The 18,831-nt window shown below is 39.0% G+C and overlaps 1 protein-coding gene across 1 annotated transcript; it reads right to left on the bottom strand.

The window, feature by feature from the left end:
* Window positions 1-1,218: 1,218 nt before the first annotated feature.
* On the bottom strand, window positions 1,219-15,224 carry LOC120542950 (testicular acid phosphatase homolog). The gene is made up of 11 exons (XM_039775714.1): window positions 14,819-15,224; window positions 13,867-13,962; window positions 12,509-12,595; window positions 9,223-9,375; window positions 8,986-9,084; window positions 4,290-4,385; window positions 4,023-4,155; window positions 2,985-3,067; window positions 2,798-2,904; window positions 2,523-2,698; window positions 1,219-2,025 (listed from the first exon to the last, which is right to left on the bottom strand). The coding sequence occupies exons 1-11, from the start codon at window positions 14,933-14,935 to the stop codon at window positions 1,916-1,918; spliced, it is 1,257 nt and encodes a 418-aa protein (XP_039631648.1). The 5' UTR covers window positions 14,936-15,224; the 3' UTR covers window positions 1,219-1,915.
* Between the last annotated feature and the right edge of the window lie 3,607 nt (window positions 15,225-18,831).

Genomic DNA, 18,831 nt, shown 5'->3' with positions numbered 1-18,831 from the left:
TGTTATTTGTGTAGCTGCGGCACTTGTAGGCGCATGGACTGCCCCAGTAGTTGCTGTTGTTTTCATCTGCCATTACCAAGTAGGCTTTTTCTGCGTCTCTTTCCGTTGATACGAGTGCAGATCAATCGTGTTCAAAGGCCAGTTTAGTTTTGTTTGTTTTGTGCTCATGTGTGGATACGCAATGTCATTATTAGTTTGTTGGCGTCATGTAGCTGAAGGGCTGCTACAAGCAGCTCGGAGCAAGCGAATATACAGATGAATGCACTGGTATAAGATCGAGATCTCATCAATTCTTATGTTCTGGAATAACATTTAACGGTATTTCGTGCTCCGTCCTGAGGGAGCGAACATGTAACACGACAAAAGACATAATACTAAGTCAAATAAAAAAGTGTATGTTTAAACTTTTTTTAATAGCCAACGGTTTTCATTAGTTTGAAAACCAATTGTCTGCCTGAATACTCTTGCTTCTTAATTTTAAGACATCTGCTGCCTGATTCATGTGACTTACCTTCAAATTCCCGCTGCTCCACAACTCTTGGGCTCCTCTGTTGTCCTCTGTGGTATGTGTGGCTAGGCCCTATGATGGACTGGACCCCGGTACAAGGCTGGTACAACTGCTGCCAGAATAGCCCCGAAAACCTCAAAGGGTAACTGGATTGGATTATCTATTGATCTTTATGCAAAATTTCTTCTTGACCCGGTGTTGAGGTGCCCGTGCTGCCTAAATTGATTGTGGATTGTGTGTAATGACCTGTATGTATGTCTTGTGATGGACTAGCCGCCTAATTTGTAGCATAAGTTATTTTCTGGTTTGTAAACATATAAAACAAAAAGCATCACCTGCCTCCTGCCATGTCTGTCTGTTCATATGAAGCAACACGGCTCACAGTGAACCGATTTTGTTGAAATTTGGCACATTTGTTGGAAAAGTTAAATTATTGTTGACCTATCTCAAATAAAGTGCACTGTACAAAGTTCCGAAATCTTACCTTGAAAAGCACTGATGAATTTGCAAACCTGTTTAAGTCAGAGAAACATTCTGAGTGACTTCTGTTATAGATTAGTTTACCATTTCTTATTTATCTTAATGGAGGTCACTTGAACTTGAATATTTAGTAATTTCTCCTTTTTTATTCATCTGACAGCCACTCCTGAAGGCAAGATGGAACACCAATCTAAGTGAGTCAAATGCAGAGAAAGACACGCACGCAAGTCTTTTGTACACCATATCAGTTCTCTTCTTTTATGTGTAAGAAAATTGAATTTACAGTTGTCACAGATCCTCCACAACCAATAGCTACCAGTAGCACATCAATTGATGCCATCTTTGCATCACATTAATTGGAATCTACTGTCTATCAAAGCTATTGAGCCACAACTAACAAATCTGGGCTATTTTTATAACTACATCATAATGTAAAGTACATGTTAAAAGGCGCATTTTAATGTATTCTACTAACAAATTTAATTGCTTTATATTATCACTATTATTTTTGAATATTATTCATTGTTCCAAAAAATATTTAAAACTCAAAAATGTGACTACTGACTCCTGAAAGAAGTAACTAACAAAATTTCAAAATCTCCATTGGTTACTTACAACATACTCGAATGCTTCTGAATGTTATGCCATATATACATGTTATACATATACAGTATCTGTAGTTCATGTTTTGTGTCTCACGTTTGTGTTCTTATTACATTTTAATACAGCCCTAAATGAGTTTCAGTGCTCTTCACAGGCATGTTTGATGTTTGATTTCTTCACTCACTAAGCTTGAGTTGTGAACATCTGGCAAGTCTCCCAGGGATGGATGATGAGAATGAAGAAGGTTTTCCCACAGTTTCTTTATTTGAAGTCAACTGAGTTGCAGGCACATCCTGCCTCCTGTTTCCACTGCAAATTTCTGTATCACTTGCTGACAGCCTCATAACCTCTTCTTCTGTAGAGCAGTGCAGCTCCCATTCCTAACAGTACAACTGCAAGGAATCCAACAGTGATTGAAAGACCCAGGACCAGCCCTGCAGAGAGAAATGCAGCTTTGATCAGACTCAACTGGCTGGACTGGACACCATTACACTCATTATTCTTTCAGTCCATCATGGCTATGTTTCCTACAATAAGTGTTTGATTTGAATTTATGTTGCAATCTGATTATGAAGACACATTCTTCCTATTAAGTTCAATATCTGAGTCTACATTCCCTCTCAGGTAAAGCCAGATATGCTGGGGTTTTTCTGATTTTGCATGATTTCATTCAAACTACTGCTTTGCTTCAAATGTTTGATACAGTGTATTGATTATTCTTAACCTTTACGAGTGGTATAGACCATTCAAGGAGTCATTGGCCTATCCAAGCAGCATATATTAATTTATCTAAGGCTTTTAATTGTTATGCACCCCTTTCTTAAAAGCTGACCAACACTGTAGCTAATGGCTAATGATAGCCTGAAGGTTGCCTCTGAATGGTTGTATTTGCTCTTGTTATTACATTTCAATCTAATCTTGAGATGTTCACCTGAAGGAGTCACATTTTGTGCTGTGCCACACTCTTCTTCCCAGTTAGTAGCAATGACACTCCTGGTTAGGTCTGTGAACTGATCTAGTGGACAGGGTGAGGTGCAGCCGGGCAGAATGAGTTCATGAGCATCAAGCGAGGAGTCATTCCGATAGAAAAGCCCAACACTGTATGAACTAGGAAAAAACATAGATATGAAGATCCAAACAATGGATATGGTAAGTGTTATCAAGGGGGTGGAGGTTGGGAAGATGTGGGACTTGAAGAAAACTTACTCATCTTCTTCTTGGTAAAACTCAAATAGCTGGCAAGCAGCATATGGAGGCAGTCGGCCATTGTAGATATTAAGGGCTGCATGAAGGGTTATAATGGTGGAGTCATGCTGGAGAGCAAGGAAGACAAGGAGTTAATCTATAGAGAATTACAAGCAACTGAATGCAAAAGATGGTGATGGCACCTTACAGCAGAGTACAAGATGAGCTTCAGGGGACTGGCACGCTTCACAGCGCTGGAAAAATTCCTCAGAATCGCATCAAGCAGAACCCCTGCATTGAAGGAGGAAAGAGATGGTGGTAAGCAGCTCTTCTAGATTGGAGAGATCCAGATACATTTTCTGCAATAACTGTGAATTTGTAATCATATTTTGAAAGGCATTAAATTCAAACTGTTCTGTGAATGCAATATAGCTGAGATGCACCAGTACCATTAATGACATTTCAACCCTGGACAGCAATCTTGCATAAAATGTCAAAGGCATGCAATATGAAGATGCAGCCTTGGGACATGAGTGACTTAGGTATACATCTTTGTGCTAACAGACATGTTTTTCAACAGATGATTTTTCTTGTCAAAATGATGAATTCCACTTGTGACATGTAACACACTAATAACTAAGGAAGCACATGAATCAATGATGGTGACCCAGTGGTTGGTGCTTTTACTGCTCCATGGCTCCAAGGACCTAGGTTCAACTCCTGGAGTACATATTCCTCTAGTTTCTTTTCATAATTTAATGTGGTCTAATATGAGTGTGGCTGGAGTATTCTGCGATGAAAGGCTTTCCTACAATGTATTGTCATTTACTTTGTTCCCAGTGAAATTGGAACAGAACATAGATGGATGAATGAATAACTCCATGATATTTGATTATGTAACGTTTTATTCATTTTTGAATATTGTTTCCATTTGCCTTTCTACTTTATAAAGTAGTTCATGGTTTGTGATTGCTATCAATTACATTATACACAATATAAACCGATTTATTGATTGTATTCTGTAAACACTGAGATTGTAAATTTGTCTAAGATGGGTAACATTGTGGTTAAGGCATACTGGGATACTGTTAATCATGAAGGCCATCAATTATTAGTTTTGACTTGTCCGTTCTCAAGTGATGCATTAGGAAAAGCAACAGAGAGCCTATGATGCATGCTACAGCCTGATTGTGATTGCTAAAATGGTAACTGTGGACTTCTGCCCATTATACCCAGTGTGACTCACCTCCTGCCAGTCTGGCTTTCTCCTCCCTCCGGTGGTGGATGATGCTTGAAACAACCTCAAAAGAGGCAATCTCTTCCAGTGTAGCTATAACTGAGGTAGTTGCCCATTCAGGGAGAGTGAGGTTGTGAGATTTCTAGGTAAAGAAAAGTAAAAAGAAAGAAAAGAAAGATTCCTAATAAGAAGGAGAGCAATGGACATGTCATGTGTTAGACAAAATGAAAAGTGGTTGCCCTTAAATGACATCTCAGGCAGCTCAGAAGTGAATACCTCACAGAGCAGTGCATCATACACTTTCCACACCTTGCGCAGAACTAATTTGTCCATTGAGTAACCTGTGTGATTGGACAGGTCGTGAATAAAATCCTGCAAGAGAAGAGAAACATGACATGTTGCTAGCAGTCTTTCAATGATCCTCATTTTGCAGAATATGAAATACCCTTATGCTTCTCAAGGCTGCAGGTTTAGAGTGAATCTCTGGTGTTGTTATCCACTATACCAGCATAGTGTTCTAATAAATGAGAAAAGCGCTGTTACATAAAACAAAGATTGGCTAACTGAAGAGAATGTGGTATGGTGGCACAGTAGTTAGTTCTGCTGCCTCATAAGTGAGCATTCTAGGCTTGAATGTCATGCATGGTCATTCACTATTTGGAGTTTGCATATTTTCACAGCATTGTATGTTTCTCAAATAGTGCCCCAGTGTTCATCTCACATTCCAGAGATGTGTGTTAGGTTCATTAATGATTTCAGATTGACTCAGCGTGTGCCCTGTGATGATCTGGCATGCTTTCTATGGTTAGCGTTTCATGCTGTTATGATCAGCCGTGAACTTGAATTGGACTAAGTGGGTTTGAAATTGTTATGTAACTTTGAAAAATGGTGTAGAGATTGGGGCCTTTTGCCTCACAAGTCTGCCTTTGTCACAGCATGTGTGGAGTTGCTATGTTATTTCAGCAACACATGATGTTTTTCCCAGTGCTCTGTTTTTCTGCAATATCCATAAGCTGCAGTATGTGAGATACTTTATATAAGTGGTAACTTCAAAATTATCCTGTTTTAGTATCCTTTTTAATGGAGTAATTTCACAGTCAGAGTTGGGTCTTGCTTTGCATCTGATGGTCCTAAATTAGCACCCATTACAACCATGTAATCTGATTAAGTAGGCTAGAAAACACAAGGCTGAATGGGTTTGAATACTGAACTATAACTGAAGAAAAGACCTAAAAAAAAAGATATGAGTGCAATGTGTCCACTGGGCAATGAAGAGTGCGAAAAATGACTGTATCACAAAAGTAAGTTATAATTGCATTTTAAACATTTCACTTAAACCATCTTCAGACACAAAGGTGGCAAAAGAGAAAAGGGAAAGAATAAAACAGATATAAAAGAGAAAAATTTGAAAATAAAGACAAGGGTATTGAAAATTTTGAGCAGGTGAGCAAGATAAAAGGAAGAAAACTAAAACACAAAGCCAAGATCTGTGAAAACGTAAGCTTTCCTTTCACTGTAATTATGCTTGAAAGGGACAAAGGGCACCGCGCAGACAAGGAGAGGTGGCGGGGGAGATGTGCAAAGAGCTGCATATAATTAATGAATATGATAACACATATTTGAAAGTAAAACATGGGGATCTGTATGTCATGAGGTGTCTGCATGCGTGCTTCCCTCTGGGTCTGCATCTGTGTCAGAATCTGGCTGACTCACCTGCTGTTTTCAGTTCAGGGTTTTTTTGTAAAATCCTGTCAGACTACAAAAGAACACTTGCTGACTCCTTGCCTCCACAGTTTCTCTTTATCACTAGACTCCTCAGGACAGTGTCTGGAGGTGGTGTCAAGTCATGCTGCAGTGACCATTTGCAGCAACCAGCAAGAGAGGGGCATTTTATAGTAATTTGTTTTAAGTTCATCACATAGATATTAAGGGTAGCACAGTGGTAGCACTGCTGCCTAGCAGTTAGGAGACCCGGGTTCACTTCCTGGGTCCTCCCTGCGTGGAGGTTGCATGTTCTCCCTATGTCTGCATGGGTTTTCTCTGGGTGCTCCGGTTTCCTCCCAGAGTCCAAAGGCATTCAGGCTATAGATCCTAAATTGTCCCTAGTGTGTGTTTGGTGTGGGTGTGTGTGTGTCCTGTGGTGGGCTGGCGCCCTGCCTGGGATTTGTTCCTGTGTTGGTTGGGATGGGTTCCAGAAGACCCCTGTGACCCTGTGTTAGGATATAGTGGGTTGGATGATGACTGACTGACTGACATAAATATTGAAGGCATTTAGCATCTGGACAATAGCCAGAGCACATATTCTCTGTAGTTAGCAGTTCCCTCATCACAATCTTTTTTGATTTGCCTTTTCTGAATTAATTTGTTGGGTTGGTGTTGCTTCATATTTAATACTCTGCACATTTACTTAAGTCATCCAGCTGCAATGATCAAAGTAAGTGAATAAAATAGTAAGTAGACAGCCCAAGCTCCCAGCTAGGGTATGGTTAAAATTGTGAATACTGTACGTATGGAAGATTTAAGTTCTTTAGTTAATAAGCAGCAGCCAGGTACAGCTCTAAACAGCAAGATCTATAGTGTCTACTCAATCTACATCTTCCTACAGTTAGATATACTGTAGATGTTACACATAGATATGGACATACAGTACTATAAATATAGATAAAAATATAGATATTATAGATATATATACATGCCTTTAGAAATTATTCCGACCCCTTCACTGTTTTTTACATTTTGTTATGTTGCAGCCTTATGTTAAAATCGTCTTAAAATTCATTTTTTCCCTTATCAAAAAACACTCAATACCCCAGCATGACAGAGTGAAAACAGGATTTTAGGACTTTTGCAGATTTATTAGAAAAAAACGTAAACATCATATTCATACAAGTATTCAGACCCTTTGCTGTGACACTTGAATTTTTTCTCTGGTGCAGCTATTTCTGTTGATCATCAATGAGATGTTTCTATGCCTTGTTTGGAGTCTACCTGTGGCTAACTTGATTGCACATAATTGTCTACAGAAGTTGCCACAGTTGCCATTGTGTATCAGAGCAAAAACTAAGCCATGAGGTCAAAGATATTGCCTACAGAGCTTAGACACTGGATTGTGCCAAGGCACAGATTTGGGGGAAGGCTACAAAATGATTTCTGCAGCACTGAAGTTTCCCAAGAGTTCAGTGTCCTCCATAATTCTTAAAGTGAATTAAGTTTGCAACAACTGTAACTCTGTCTAGAGCTGGCTGCCTGTCCAAATCAAGCAATCTGGGGAGAAGGGTCATGGTAAGAGAGGTGACCAAGAACCCAGTAGTTACTCTGGCTGGGCTCCAGAGAAGGTGTATTGAGATAAGGGAAACTTCAGAAGGACAACCACCACTGCGGATTCCAACAATCTGAGTTTTATGGCAGAGTGGCCACATGATACATGAAAGCCTGTTTGCAAAAAGACACTTAAAGGACTCTTGGACTATAAGAAAGTATATCTCTCATATGATGAAACCAAAATTGAATTCTTATCCTCAACTATAACCATCACATGTGGAGGAAACCAGGCACCACTCATCTCCTGCACAATATCATTCCAAAAGTGAAGCATGGGGGTGCGAGCATGTTGCCATAGGATTGTTTTTTGTAGCAGGGACTGGGAAACTAGTCATGGTTTACATAAAGCTAAACAGAGTAAAGAATAGAAATATCCTAAAATAAAACCTACTCCAGAATACTCTGCACCTCAGACTGGGCCAAAGGTTCACCTTCCAACAATGATCCAAGGTACAAGGCAAAGACAACACAGGAGTGGCTTAGAGTTAACTCACTGAATGTCCTTGAGTGGCCCAAACAGAGCCCACACTTGAATCTAATTGACCGTCTCCTGAGAGACCTGAAAATAGTTGTCCACCAACGGTCTTCATCTAATCTGAAAAAGCTTGAAACAATCTGCAGACAAGAAAGGCAAAAAAATCCCCAAATACAAGTCAGGGAAACTTGTTGCATTATACCGAAAAAAGACTCCAGGCTGTAATTTTTGCCATTGGTACTTCAACTAAGTAAAGGGTCTGAATACTTGTGTTAATATGATATATTAGCTTTTTATTTTTTTTATAAATTTCCAACAATTTCTAAAATTTTGTTTTTGTGTTGTGATTCTGGGGTATTGAGAGTTGCTTAATGAGGGAAAAAAATTAATGTGAATGATTTTAGCACAAGGCTGCAAATACAGTAAAATGTGCAAACGGTGAAGTGGTTTGATTACTTTGGGAAGGTACAGTAGATATGGATTCAGATATAGAAACTTGGGAATGTATTCAAGATCCAGTAGCTAATTGGTTTATTTAGTTGAACATCTAAATTATGAATATGTGTAGCCAAGTGTTTATTTTTAGCATCAATTCCATTTTATCATCTAATGGGTATTTAGTGAAGACCTGTGTCCTCTATGTGCCGTACAGTAAAGTGAAATGGCTACTAAAGAAGAAGCAGTGCCCAGCTCCATGTTGTAACCAGTTTTTAATAGAGACTTGGAACATCTTTTCATACTCCACCATCCAGTACCAATGACTAATTGTTCTTTGCTAACTGACCATAGTGTACTACATCTACGTTGTCTTGTCTCTCTGTTATACAAGGTACTGTGAACATTTCCACTTATTACTTGTTTTTTAACAGTGACACTTCATAGTTTGAGGCAATGTGAATGCACAAACTATCAAATGCAAAATAAAAGCCAATTAATAGCTGGCTAACCTCGATAGATAAAGCCAAATCAATAAAAACAGTGACCGTTTGAAATGTGCAGAGAATTTTCATCAATTTACAATGCATATTCAATCAATGACCTGCTGACTTTTATGTAGAAAAGTTGTGTATTCTAAACTGTATTTGCACAAAACATTTGTGTGAAGGATGAGGAATCACATTGACATCCATGGCTCTGCTCACCCACCTTATGGGAGTGTGCATACTGCTCACTTACCTTATAGGAGTGTATAATCTGCTGGTACGCATCAGTCTTGAACGTGTCTGCCATCAACTCTCGGAATCGAGGGCAGTGTTTGCTGGGTGTTTTCAGCAGCTAAAAAAAACAAAGTACACTGCGTAAGAGTATACTGTATACATATTATTCAATCAACATAGCACAATTGGCTGAGAAAACTCTGAACTGCTTTAGAAATAGAAAAGAAATTAAAGCAGACCCAAGAAAAAAAAATACCTTATCTTGGGTGGTGGGGACAGTGTGTACAGGAATAGGCTGCCATGTGAGGCCTGGCGACACTGGGTGAGATTTTTTTGGTGGATACAAGCCAGCCAAGTTGGCTTGTGCGCTCATCAAGGTACGGTCATAGTCTGTGCTACGTACAAAAACCTGATCATGGTGAAAAGGACAAGAATGAAAGACTTTTTAGTCAAAATGTTCAGCTTATATTAATTTACTGATAAAAAAGATATCTCATTTTTAAATCTCAGGCTGATTGGTCCACAAAACTTTCCAAACTGTTATATAATAGATAGCATCAAAAATGCAGTATAGGTTTCCCTCAACTCACTTTAATGAGTCAAAACCTCAAGTTGGCATGTTAAGCTGAAACATCAGTATCACAATTGCACATTTGCCAAGTAAAAGCTATTTTAAAACAAAAATGAAGTTTTCTTTCTATTTTTCACAGTTTGTTAAATTGATTGTCTCTCTCTGAATCTCAACAAAGCAGGTTGGTTGGGTGTCCTAAAAAAATACTTTAAAAAAATCCCTAACTGCCATAACCCCCACCCCTTCTCACCAATTCAAACAGAGCTAACCTGAAACTGAGAGGATCTTGAACACAGTGACCAACAGATCAGCTGTATTTTGGATAAGCATATTTTGTGAAGTACTCTGTAATCTCATTCAATTTAAAATACACGAATGGTTGTTGCTTTAACTTTCTACGTTTACCGCAGTGTTCTGCACATGCATACCTGGAAACATCCTTAGATTTTCACAATAACGCTGTAAGACTGATTGATAACTCCTGAAAGTATGACACAAATACTGCGAGTCCGTGTTCTCTCAACATTTGTGTGTATTCAATCAAAATTTGCAAGATCTTGATGAGGTGTCTGTCTGTCCCTGCAATTCCAGCTGGCACACTGGTAGGGAACATGAAGCATGGCTTCCATTCACTTACTTTGCACGTTCTGAACATAGCCATTCTCCAGTTAGTCTGGTTTATTCTATGTTAACTAATGTTGACTTATTTTATTTTCTTACTGTGTCTTTTATTTTTCTATTCTTCATTATGTAAAGCACTTTGAGCTACATTTTTTGTATGAAAATGTGCTATATAAATAAATAAATGTTGTTGTTGATCTAATGCCACTTAGACGTTCCAGTTAGGATGGCTGTTGATCAGCGCGATCATTTGTGCTGTGATTTACTGGCAACCTGCTTGGCTCAGGTTGTTGCCTTGCGTCATACTAACACAGCTGAGTGCTTGCGATTGTTTTATGCTATGGCAGGTCTGGTTACTAAAAAAATCCTATGTGATTGTATCTATTGTGGCCCATATCTTACATGTAGTTTTTCGTCTTTGAAAAGGCTGAAGACGAACACCCTGTGGGTGCTGCGTAACACTCGCTCCTCGCAAAAAAAGCAATCGCCCTGTAAGAGACAGACTAAATGGAGCGAACTTGGCCTGCGTGCGTCTTCTGGTCACGTTGACGTCTTTAATTTCGTTCGCTTTTCTCACGGACTAATGCGATAAGGTTCCAGCAGCACCTACAGCACCTGTTGGGGTTTTCACGGGCCAGTGTCCCCTTCTCAAAGGCCATTGGACTGCTTGCATACACTACACAGGACGCCGGGCCAAGGCACAGTAATGCCCACCCTCGTGCTGACCTTGGAAACCAGTACACTGCAATTACTTATACAGTACAACTAACACTAACATTTTTTTCTCTTTACGGATAAGTCTGGTACTTTTCAATTCGAGGCATTTTCTTCATAATAATGGTATATACTAATTTACCACATAAACAAAGCAGGTTGGTTGGGTGTCTTAAAAAAATACTTTTAAAAAATCCCTAACTGCCATAAGCCCCACCCCTTCTCACCAATTCAAACAGAGCTAACCTGAAACTGAGAGGATCTTGAACACAGTGACCAACAGATCAGCTGTATTTTGGATAAGCATATTTTGTGAAGTACTCTGTAATCTCATTCAATTTAAAATACACGAATGGATGTTGCTTTAACTTTCTAAGTTTACCGCAGTGTTCTGCACATGCATACCTGGAAACATCCTTAGATTTTCACAATAACGCTGTAAGATTGATTGATAACTCCTGAAAGTATGACACAAATACTGCGAGTCCGTGTTCTCTCAACATTTGTGTGTATTCATTCAAAATTTGCAAGATCTTGATGAGGTGTCTGTCTGTCCCTGCAATTCCAGCTGGCACACTGGTAGGGAACATGAAGCATGGCTTCCATTCACTTACTTTGCACGTTCTGAACATAGCCATTCTCCAGTTAGTCTGGTTTATTCTATGTTAATTAATGTTGACTTATTTTATTTTCTTACTGTGTCTTTTATTTTTCTATTCTTCATTATGTAAAGCACTTTGAGCTACATTTTTTGTATGAAAATGTGCTATATAAATAAATAAATGTTGTTGTTGTTGATCTAATGCCACTTAGACGTTCCAGTTAGGATGGCTGTTGATCAGCGCGATCATTTGTGCTGTGATTTACTGGCAACCTGCTTGGCTCAGGTTGTTGCCTTGCGTCATACTAACACAGCTGAGTGCTTGCGATTGTTTTATGCTATGGCAGGTCTGGTTACTAAAAAAATCCTATGTGATTGTATCTATTGTGGCCCATATCTTACATGTAGTTTTTCGTCTTTGAAAAGGCTGAAGACGAACACCCTGTGGGTGCTGCGTAACACTCGCTCCTCGCAAAAAAAGCAATCGCCCTGTAAGAGACAGACTAAATGGAGCGAACTTGGCCTGCGTGCGTCTTCTGGTCACGTTGACGTCTTTAATTTCGTTCGCTTTTCTCACGGACTAATGCGGTAAGGTTCCAGCAGCACCTACAGCACCTGTTGGGGTTTTCACGGGCCAGTGTCCCCTTCTCAAAGGCCATTGGACTGCTTGCATACACTACACAGGACGCCGGGCCAAGGCACAGTAATGCCCACCCTCGTGCTGACCTTGGAAACCAGTACACTGCAATTACTTATACAGTACAACTAACACTAACATTTTTTTCTCTTTACGGATAAGTCTGGTACTTTTCAATTCGAGGCATTTTCTTAATAATAATGGTATATACTAATTTACCACATAAACAAAGCAGGTTGGTTGGGTGTCTTAAAAAAATACTTTTAAAAAATCCCTAACTGCCATAAGCCCCACCCCTTCTCACCAATTCAAACAGAGCTAACCTGAAACTGAGAGGATCTTGAACACAGTGACCAACAGATCAGCTGGACTTTGCTGCCAACAATTCAATTTCTCACCTCTTTGCGATTGTAGTCTTCACTTAGAAAACCCGTGTACCGCCTTTTTAAATACTTTCCCAGTTCATACTGCTGCTTCATCCCGAGCTGAAGAATACATAGATGGAGAAAATCTGGTCTTAGTTTGTTTCATCATAAAACTGTACATGCGTAAGACTTTGTATAAAAGACAGAAGAGAAGTTAGCTAGAAACCCAGGTAGCAAACCCATAGGAGTTTTACACGGACCACATATGGGTTTTATGGCAGTCCAAACTCTTAACCACTATACCACACTTAAAACAAGATGGCATAAAAAAATCATCAAAACATTTTTATATTTTACTTTTGTCAAACTCAAAATGTCATTTAAATTGTACCAAATTTTATACTAAAAAGGTCACTCAAATCAAAATACTGTAAATTAATATCTTGCACAGGAAGATGTAATTTTAAAGTATAAAAAATGTTCTGATGTTATTTGAATAAAATATTGCTTTCAATGTAGTATAGCGGTTAAGACTTCAGTCTTCATACCCTGATGTTGTGGATTAAAACCCTGCTACTGACACTGTGTGATCATGAATGTCACTTCATTTGCCTGTGCTCCATTTGGAAAAACAAAAGAAATGGAATCAAATATATCTCAAAGTTTTTAAGCTGCCTTGAATAAAGGTGCCAGCCAAAAAAGTAAACATAAGTTAATAAATCTTTCATTAATTAAAAAGACTGCTTCAAGCTTTAGTGCATGAGGGGTTCCCAATGTAGTCCTCTGAGACCTCCAAACTTCCCAGGTTTTTGCTGGATCCCAGCATACCTTTACCAGGAAATCAGTAACAGTGTACTAATCTATATGAACTCCATATGATCCCTGAGTGCACAACTTGATGGGTCCCATATGGGCCATACATATGGGAACCTTATATAAAACACATGTGGGATCCATAAGGGATTTTTACACCTCTGAACCTACTGTAAGTGTGGAATTATGATCCATAATGATGCATTTCCTGAACCTGTTTAGCTTAATCACGGGTAAACTGGAAAATATTTTAGGAATAATGAGAGCATAACGAGCCCAAATCATAATGTACATGACATGACTAACTCAAACCGAGTCATTTCAGAGTCGCAAAAGAATTTACCCCACGCGCCTATAGTTAAAATGCATCTTCCCTTGTATTAGTTTATAGGCATTTCTCACTTTTTTAAGACGTCATAAATGTGAAAAGCAACTAAAACATTAAGCCTCCTTCCTTGGAAATATGAAACACAATCCAGGCAGCTGAGGCTGAATCACACTTTCAGTTGTGGAGCACCCTGAAGCTCTCCCAAGAAATCGGCGCAGAAATGTATGTTAACGCCCGAGAGCTGTCTTACTTCGGTGAGCTGGCCAAAGCCCTGCGGCCAAACGCTTTCCTTGTGAGGATCAGTCGGGTATGCTTCAATCGGGGAGCGATCACCATGTCGAAATACCTGAAACGACAAGTTAAGGAAAGAGGGGCAATGCGTTCATTGAACAATGTGACCATCTTTTATTCAAAGCAATACTAATAGCAAGATTTCATTAGAGACGACACATTCCGAACTAGAAAGAAAGAAAGATTTTAAATCAGGTTCATTTAAAAAAATAACTCCTAACCACTAGGTGGCACAACAAATGCTATCTTTGCGGTATCTGTACCTTGAACAGTTTATTTTCAGCCTTCATATCTGAAGACTCTGTACATTCTTCGGTCTCACAGTGAGTAAGTGATCTGTCATATTATTGTAGCCTTCAAATAACCCTGTGCTGACAGAACACATAAATCCAAGGCTAACTTGCAAAAAGTGGAAAGCACAATAATGTACTTGGGATTGGTAAAATGAACTGATTATCACAGTTATTTACAACTAGTGACAAGTAAACGATTATTTCTTGTATATAAAGTATTGAATATGTACAATATGCTACATTCAGTGCTAGATGTCGTGTTCATGTTTATGTCAGTTGTTGGTAGTAAGCTACCATCTATCTATCTATCTATCTATCTATCTATCTATCTATCTATCTATCTATCTATCTATCTATCTGTCTGTCTGTCTGTTTGTCTAAGTACTGCTAGCTCAATCATAATAAATCTAATCAGATTTCATTTGAAATTCATTAAGACCCTCCATCCATCTCCAAGCTCCCTTGATATAAATCGCAGGAATTACATTTTCGCTCAAGTTTAACACTAAATCAGTTCATAATTAATTTATATGTATTCACTCGTTTGAATGTCTGTTTGGGTTTTCAGATTGAAACATCGCAACTGGAGAAAGGTGAAAATCTTAATATTTCACTTACCGCGATCACAAGTTTCAAAACTCGTGCCTCCGCTTTGCTATGCTGACCGGACAAGACGATCATCCAAAGAGCGGTTGCTGAGAAAAGCACCCGAACCTTACTGTCGCATCCACGCATTTTCCGGTCACTTTATAAAGACCCTTCAAAACATTAAATAGCAGCTTATTCCGCGTTGTTGGGAATTAAATGATCCCCTTTTGTATTTTCTCCGTATCTGCATAGAATGCCCTTGATTTATACAAAAACTAAAGAAAATGTGAATATCCCATTTTAACGGGAAACAGATCATATTTACGGTCTAAATACATTGTGCTTCTCTTCCACATGCTTAAAACTCATCATTTAAGGTTGGAGGAGCACTTTGATACGCCGTTTCGCTGTCCGGCACCCGCTTGTCTCGCCAGCAGCGTCACGGTTTAAGTAGCTGTCCAGGTAAAGCCGCCTCCCACGTACCGGGCGCTTGTTTAATGAGCACTTCGGACCCGCAGCCGGCACTGCGGCGCGCACAGGTACTCATTTGGCAAGATTACGGAGCGGCACTGCACTTTGTAAGCATCAAGGAATGCATTTTTACGTGTGTAACAATGGGCTCTGCGCAGGAGGTGACTGCTGACCTTAACCACTTCGGGTTTATGTTTCATCTTGTTTTGCTCTTTGTGTTCATCTGTTTTTCTGGGATGGACCGCGAAAACTAGAGCTTGTCTAACGATTTACCCCATCGTGTTTTCTTTAGCGAACCTTGTAATCAGCAGAGACCTAAAATTTACCCTGACGTCTGTGGTCGTTGCTTGTTTTACAACTTCTGTCAATTAGTTGCTTCGTGTACCTTTTTTTCCACGGCAAGTGCATAGAACTGCACCTGTATTTTGGATAAGCATATTTTGTGAAGTAGTAATCTCATTCAATTTAAAATACACGAATGGATGTTGCTTTAACTTTCTAAGTTTACCGCAGTGTTCTGCACATGCATACCCTGGAAACATCCTTAGATTTTCACAATAACGCTGTAAGATTGATTGATAACTCCTGAAAGTATGACACAAATTCTGCGAGTCCGTGTTCTCTCAACATTTGTGTGTATTCAATCAAAATTTGCAAGATCTTGATGAGGTGTCTGTCTGTCCCTGCAATTCCAGCTGGCACACTGGTAGGGAACATGAAGCATGGCTTCCATTCACTTACTTTGCACGTTCTGAACATAGCCATTCTCCAGTTAGTCTGGTTTATTCTATGTTAATTAATGTTGACTTATTTTATTTTCTTAATGTGTCTTTTATTTTTCTATTCTTCATTATGTAAAGCACTTTGAGCTACATTTTTTGTATGAAAATGTGCTATATAAATAAATAAATGTTGTTGATCTAATGCCACTTAGACGTTCCAGTTAGGATGGATGTTGATCAGCGTGATCATTTGTGCTGTGATTTACTGGCAACCTGCTTGGCTCAGGTTGTTGCCTTGCGCAGGGCCGGATTTAGACTTGATAAGGCCGTAAGCTATTTGAGACATGGGGCCCTTTATAAGTCCAGATATTCTATGTAAGTGCCAAATATGATTTGTTTTGGGGGGCCCCAAGAAGGCGGGGGCCCTAAGCTTGTGTAGCTTATACGTAAATCCTGCACTGGCCTTGCGTCATACTAACACAGCTCCTCGCAAACTTAGGGGAAAAAAGCAATCGCCCTGTAAGAGACAGACTAAATGGAGCGAACTTGGCCTGCGTGCGTCTTCTGGTCACGTTGACGTCTTTAATTTCGTTCGCGTTTCTCACGGACTAATGCGATAAGGTTCCAGCAGCACCTACAGCACCTGTTGGGGTTTTCACAGGCCAGTGTCCCCTTCTCAAAGGCCATTGGGCTGCTTGCATACACTACACAGGACGCCGGGCCAAGGCACAGTAATGCCCACCCTCGTGCTGACCTTGGAAACCAGTACACTGCAATTACTTATACAGTACAACTAACACTAACATTTTTTTCTCTTTACGGATAAGTCTGGTACTTTTCAATTCGAGGCATTTTCTTCATAATAATGGTATATACTAATTTACCACATAAACTTGTGTTCTAAAGTGAGGCATTTTTTATACATTTAAAAATTACCTTGCCTGTTCTTGTAAGTTACAATTGGGATAGTAAGTCCAAAGGTGAATGCAAAACCTACCAAACACATATATACATTTATGAGGCATCCTTGTGATGACAAAACTAGAAATGGTTATTTTATCACCCACTCTTGGGACTTTTTCTCTTGAAGTAAAGAATACATTTCCAGTTCACTTGTCTGCTTACAGCCTCCACTATGGGTGTCTGTCAGTGTTTTCGTTTATGTTTTGGATCTGGTTTTTCAAGCCAAAAATGGTATTGTGTATTGATATGCATCTTGAAATTACACACATACTGTAAAACAGTTCATCCGTGCTCTTTTAAACGCAAACCATTGTTGTGAGATTGAACCATTTTAAAAGGAAACTGGCCATGTGTGTCACTTCGCCAGCTACCCCCATTCACCTTCCTCTGCAGCACTGTTTCAGTTCATGATCGGTCTGTCCACACTCACTTCAACCCGTCATGGCTCCATTCTTGTAACTTTGATGATCTTTTCAGAATCACATACCCATGTATTTGAAGAACTGAGCAGCTCAAGTAAGTGCTGCTTAGCTCCACCAATTCTCTCTAAAAGCTCTTGCTGCTGGACATGGAATAGGGTGGAGTCAGATGTAGGTGGGATTGGATGTCCCAGTGTTGCCATATAAGGAAGACATGATGTACAATGTGTATTTATTTATTTACATCACTAATAAAGGTATCCTTTTTTAATTAATTAGTGAATTTACTGCATCTTTTCTTACTGAGTTACACACACACATACACACCCACAGCACAGCTTCTCGGGTGACAGCATTTCTCTCCTGTATCCATGTAGTCCTACCAGAATTTTTATGTCAAAAATGCCACTAATTATAATTTTTGATTGATTCAGAGGTTGATTAAATTATGCTGCTATGATATTGTGGTAACATTGTGATTTAAATACGAAAACCAAAGTATAGATTTACTTAATAAAAAATTAACAATTTTTAACATATTTTAATTTATTCAGACCACACCAAAAATAGCTTTGCACTGTTTTACAAAAGCTTTGCAAACCTATGGAAAAATCATTTCAAATTTAGGAGCACTGGAATCATCGGGTAGGAGGTTCCTTTCATCAGATTTGCTGGCCCAGCATTGACTCAGCTGTAGAATGGCCAGTAGGGGTGAGGCAGCTTGTTGGCTGAGGTCTCCAGGACTCTCACTGTGTCTGGCTTGTCTGACTCCTTTACTGCAATCTGGTCGTGGATCTACAATTGGCTGGAGGACAGATATTGTTGTTTTTCATTTATGCTAATTAGTTACTACTTTGTTTTTGATGTACTTGAACAAATCTGTATCCTCATATGTGATAGTTCTGTATTTAGTGAGTAGTATAATCTATTCTTACATGTTGCCTTGTAATTTATAATATTGTATTGTATTTCTAAGGTGACAATAATAGATTGTTCTAGTTCTGTGAAGAGGATTACTTGTGTTCTGTTTTGTGTATTGTATTTACCCCATTTTTTTGTGCTTACCCAAAATTTCTTCCATTTTTTTTCTTGTCTTCTTAAAGAGTCAAGGCCGGGTGCTGTCAAAAATAGGGCTTGGTAAAGCCCATTTAGGCATTCCTTGCATGATTTTGGGCTATACAAGAAATTAATTGTTGTTGTTATTGTCTGCTGCTGATATCATCACACACATGTGTGACGCAGTCTTCTAGTAACAGCAATTACCAAAATATGCTCAATTTCTTGACTTCTGAGTTTATTACATCAATCCCCTTTTTTCTGGGTATACAGCTTGCTTATTATACCTTAAAGGCTTTGAAATGTTATTTAATAGCAAAGTCTCTGTGTTACAGTTTCATATCTTTTCACAACCATTACATATTTTGCAAGAGCTTTGACAAATGATATCTACCAGATTTTATCAGAATGT

Source organism: Polypterus senegalus, chromosome 13 (assembly GCF_016835505.1).
Source record: "Polypterus senegalus isolate Bchr_013 chromosome 13, ASM1683550v1, whole genome shotgun sequence".
Classification (NCBI taxonomy): Eukaryota; Metazoa; Chordata; class Cladistia; order Polypteriformes; family Polypteridae; genus Polypterus; species Polypterus senegalus.
The sequence above is the reverse complement of the archived record's forward strand: the minus strand, read 5'-3'. Positions and strand labels throughout refer to the sequence as shown.

Bases quoted from the DNA above. Each gene is read 5' to 3' on its own strand.
- LOC120542950 (XM_039775714.1), bottom strand. From the start codon at position 14,935: ATGCGTGGATGCGACAGTAAGGTTCGGGTGCTTTTCTCAGCAACCGCT. The intron at 9,376-12,508 runs GTGAGAAATTGA...CACCATGATCAG, and splicing joins AAGACTACAATCGCAAAGAG to GTTTTTGTACGTAGCACAGA. The intron at 9,085-9,222 runs GTATTTTTTTTT...TGTTTTTTTTAG, and splicing joins TCCCCACCACCCAAGATAAG to CTGCTGAAAACACCCAGCAA.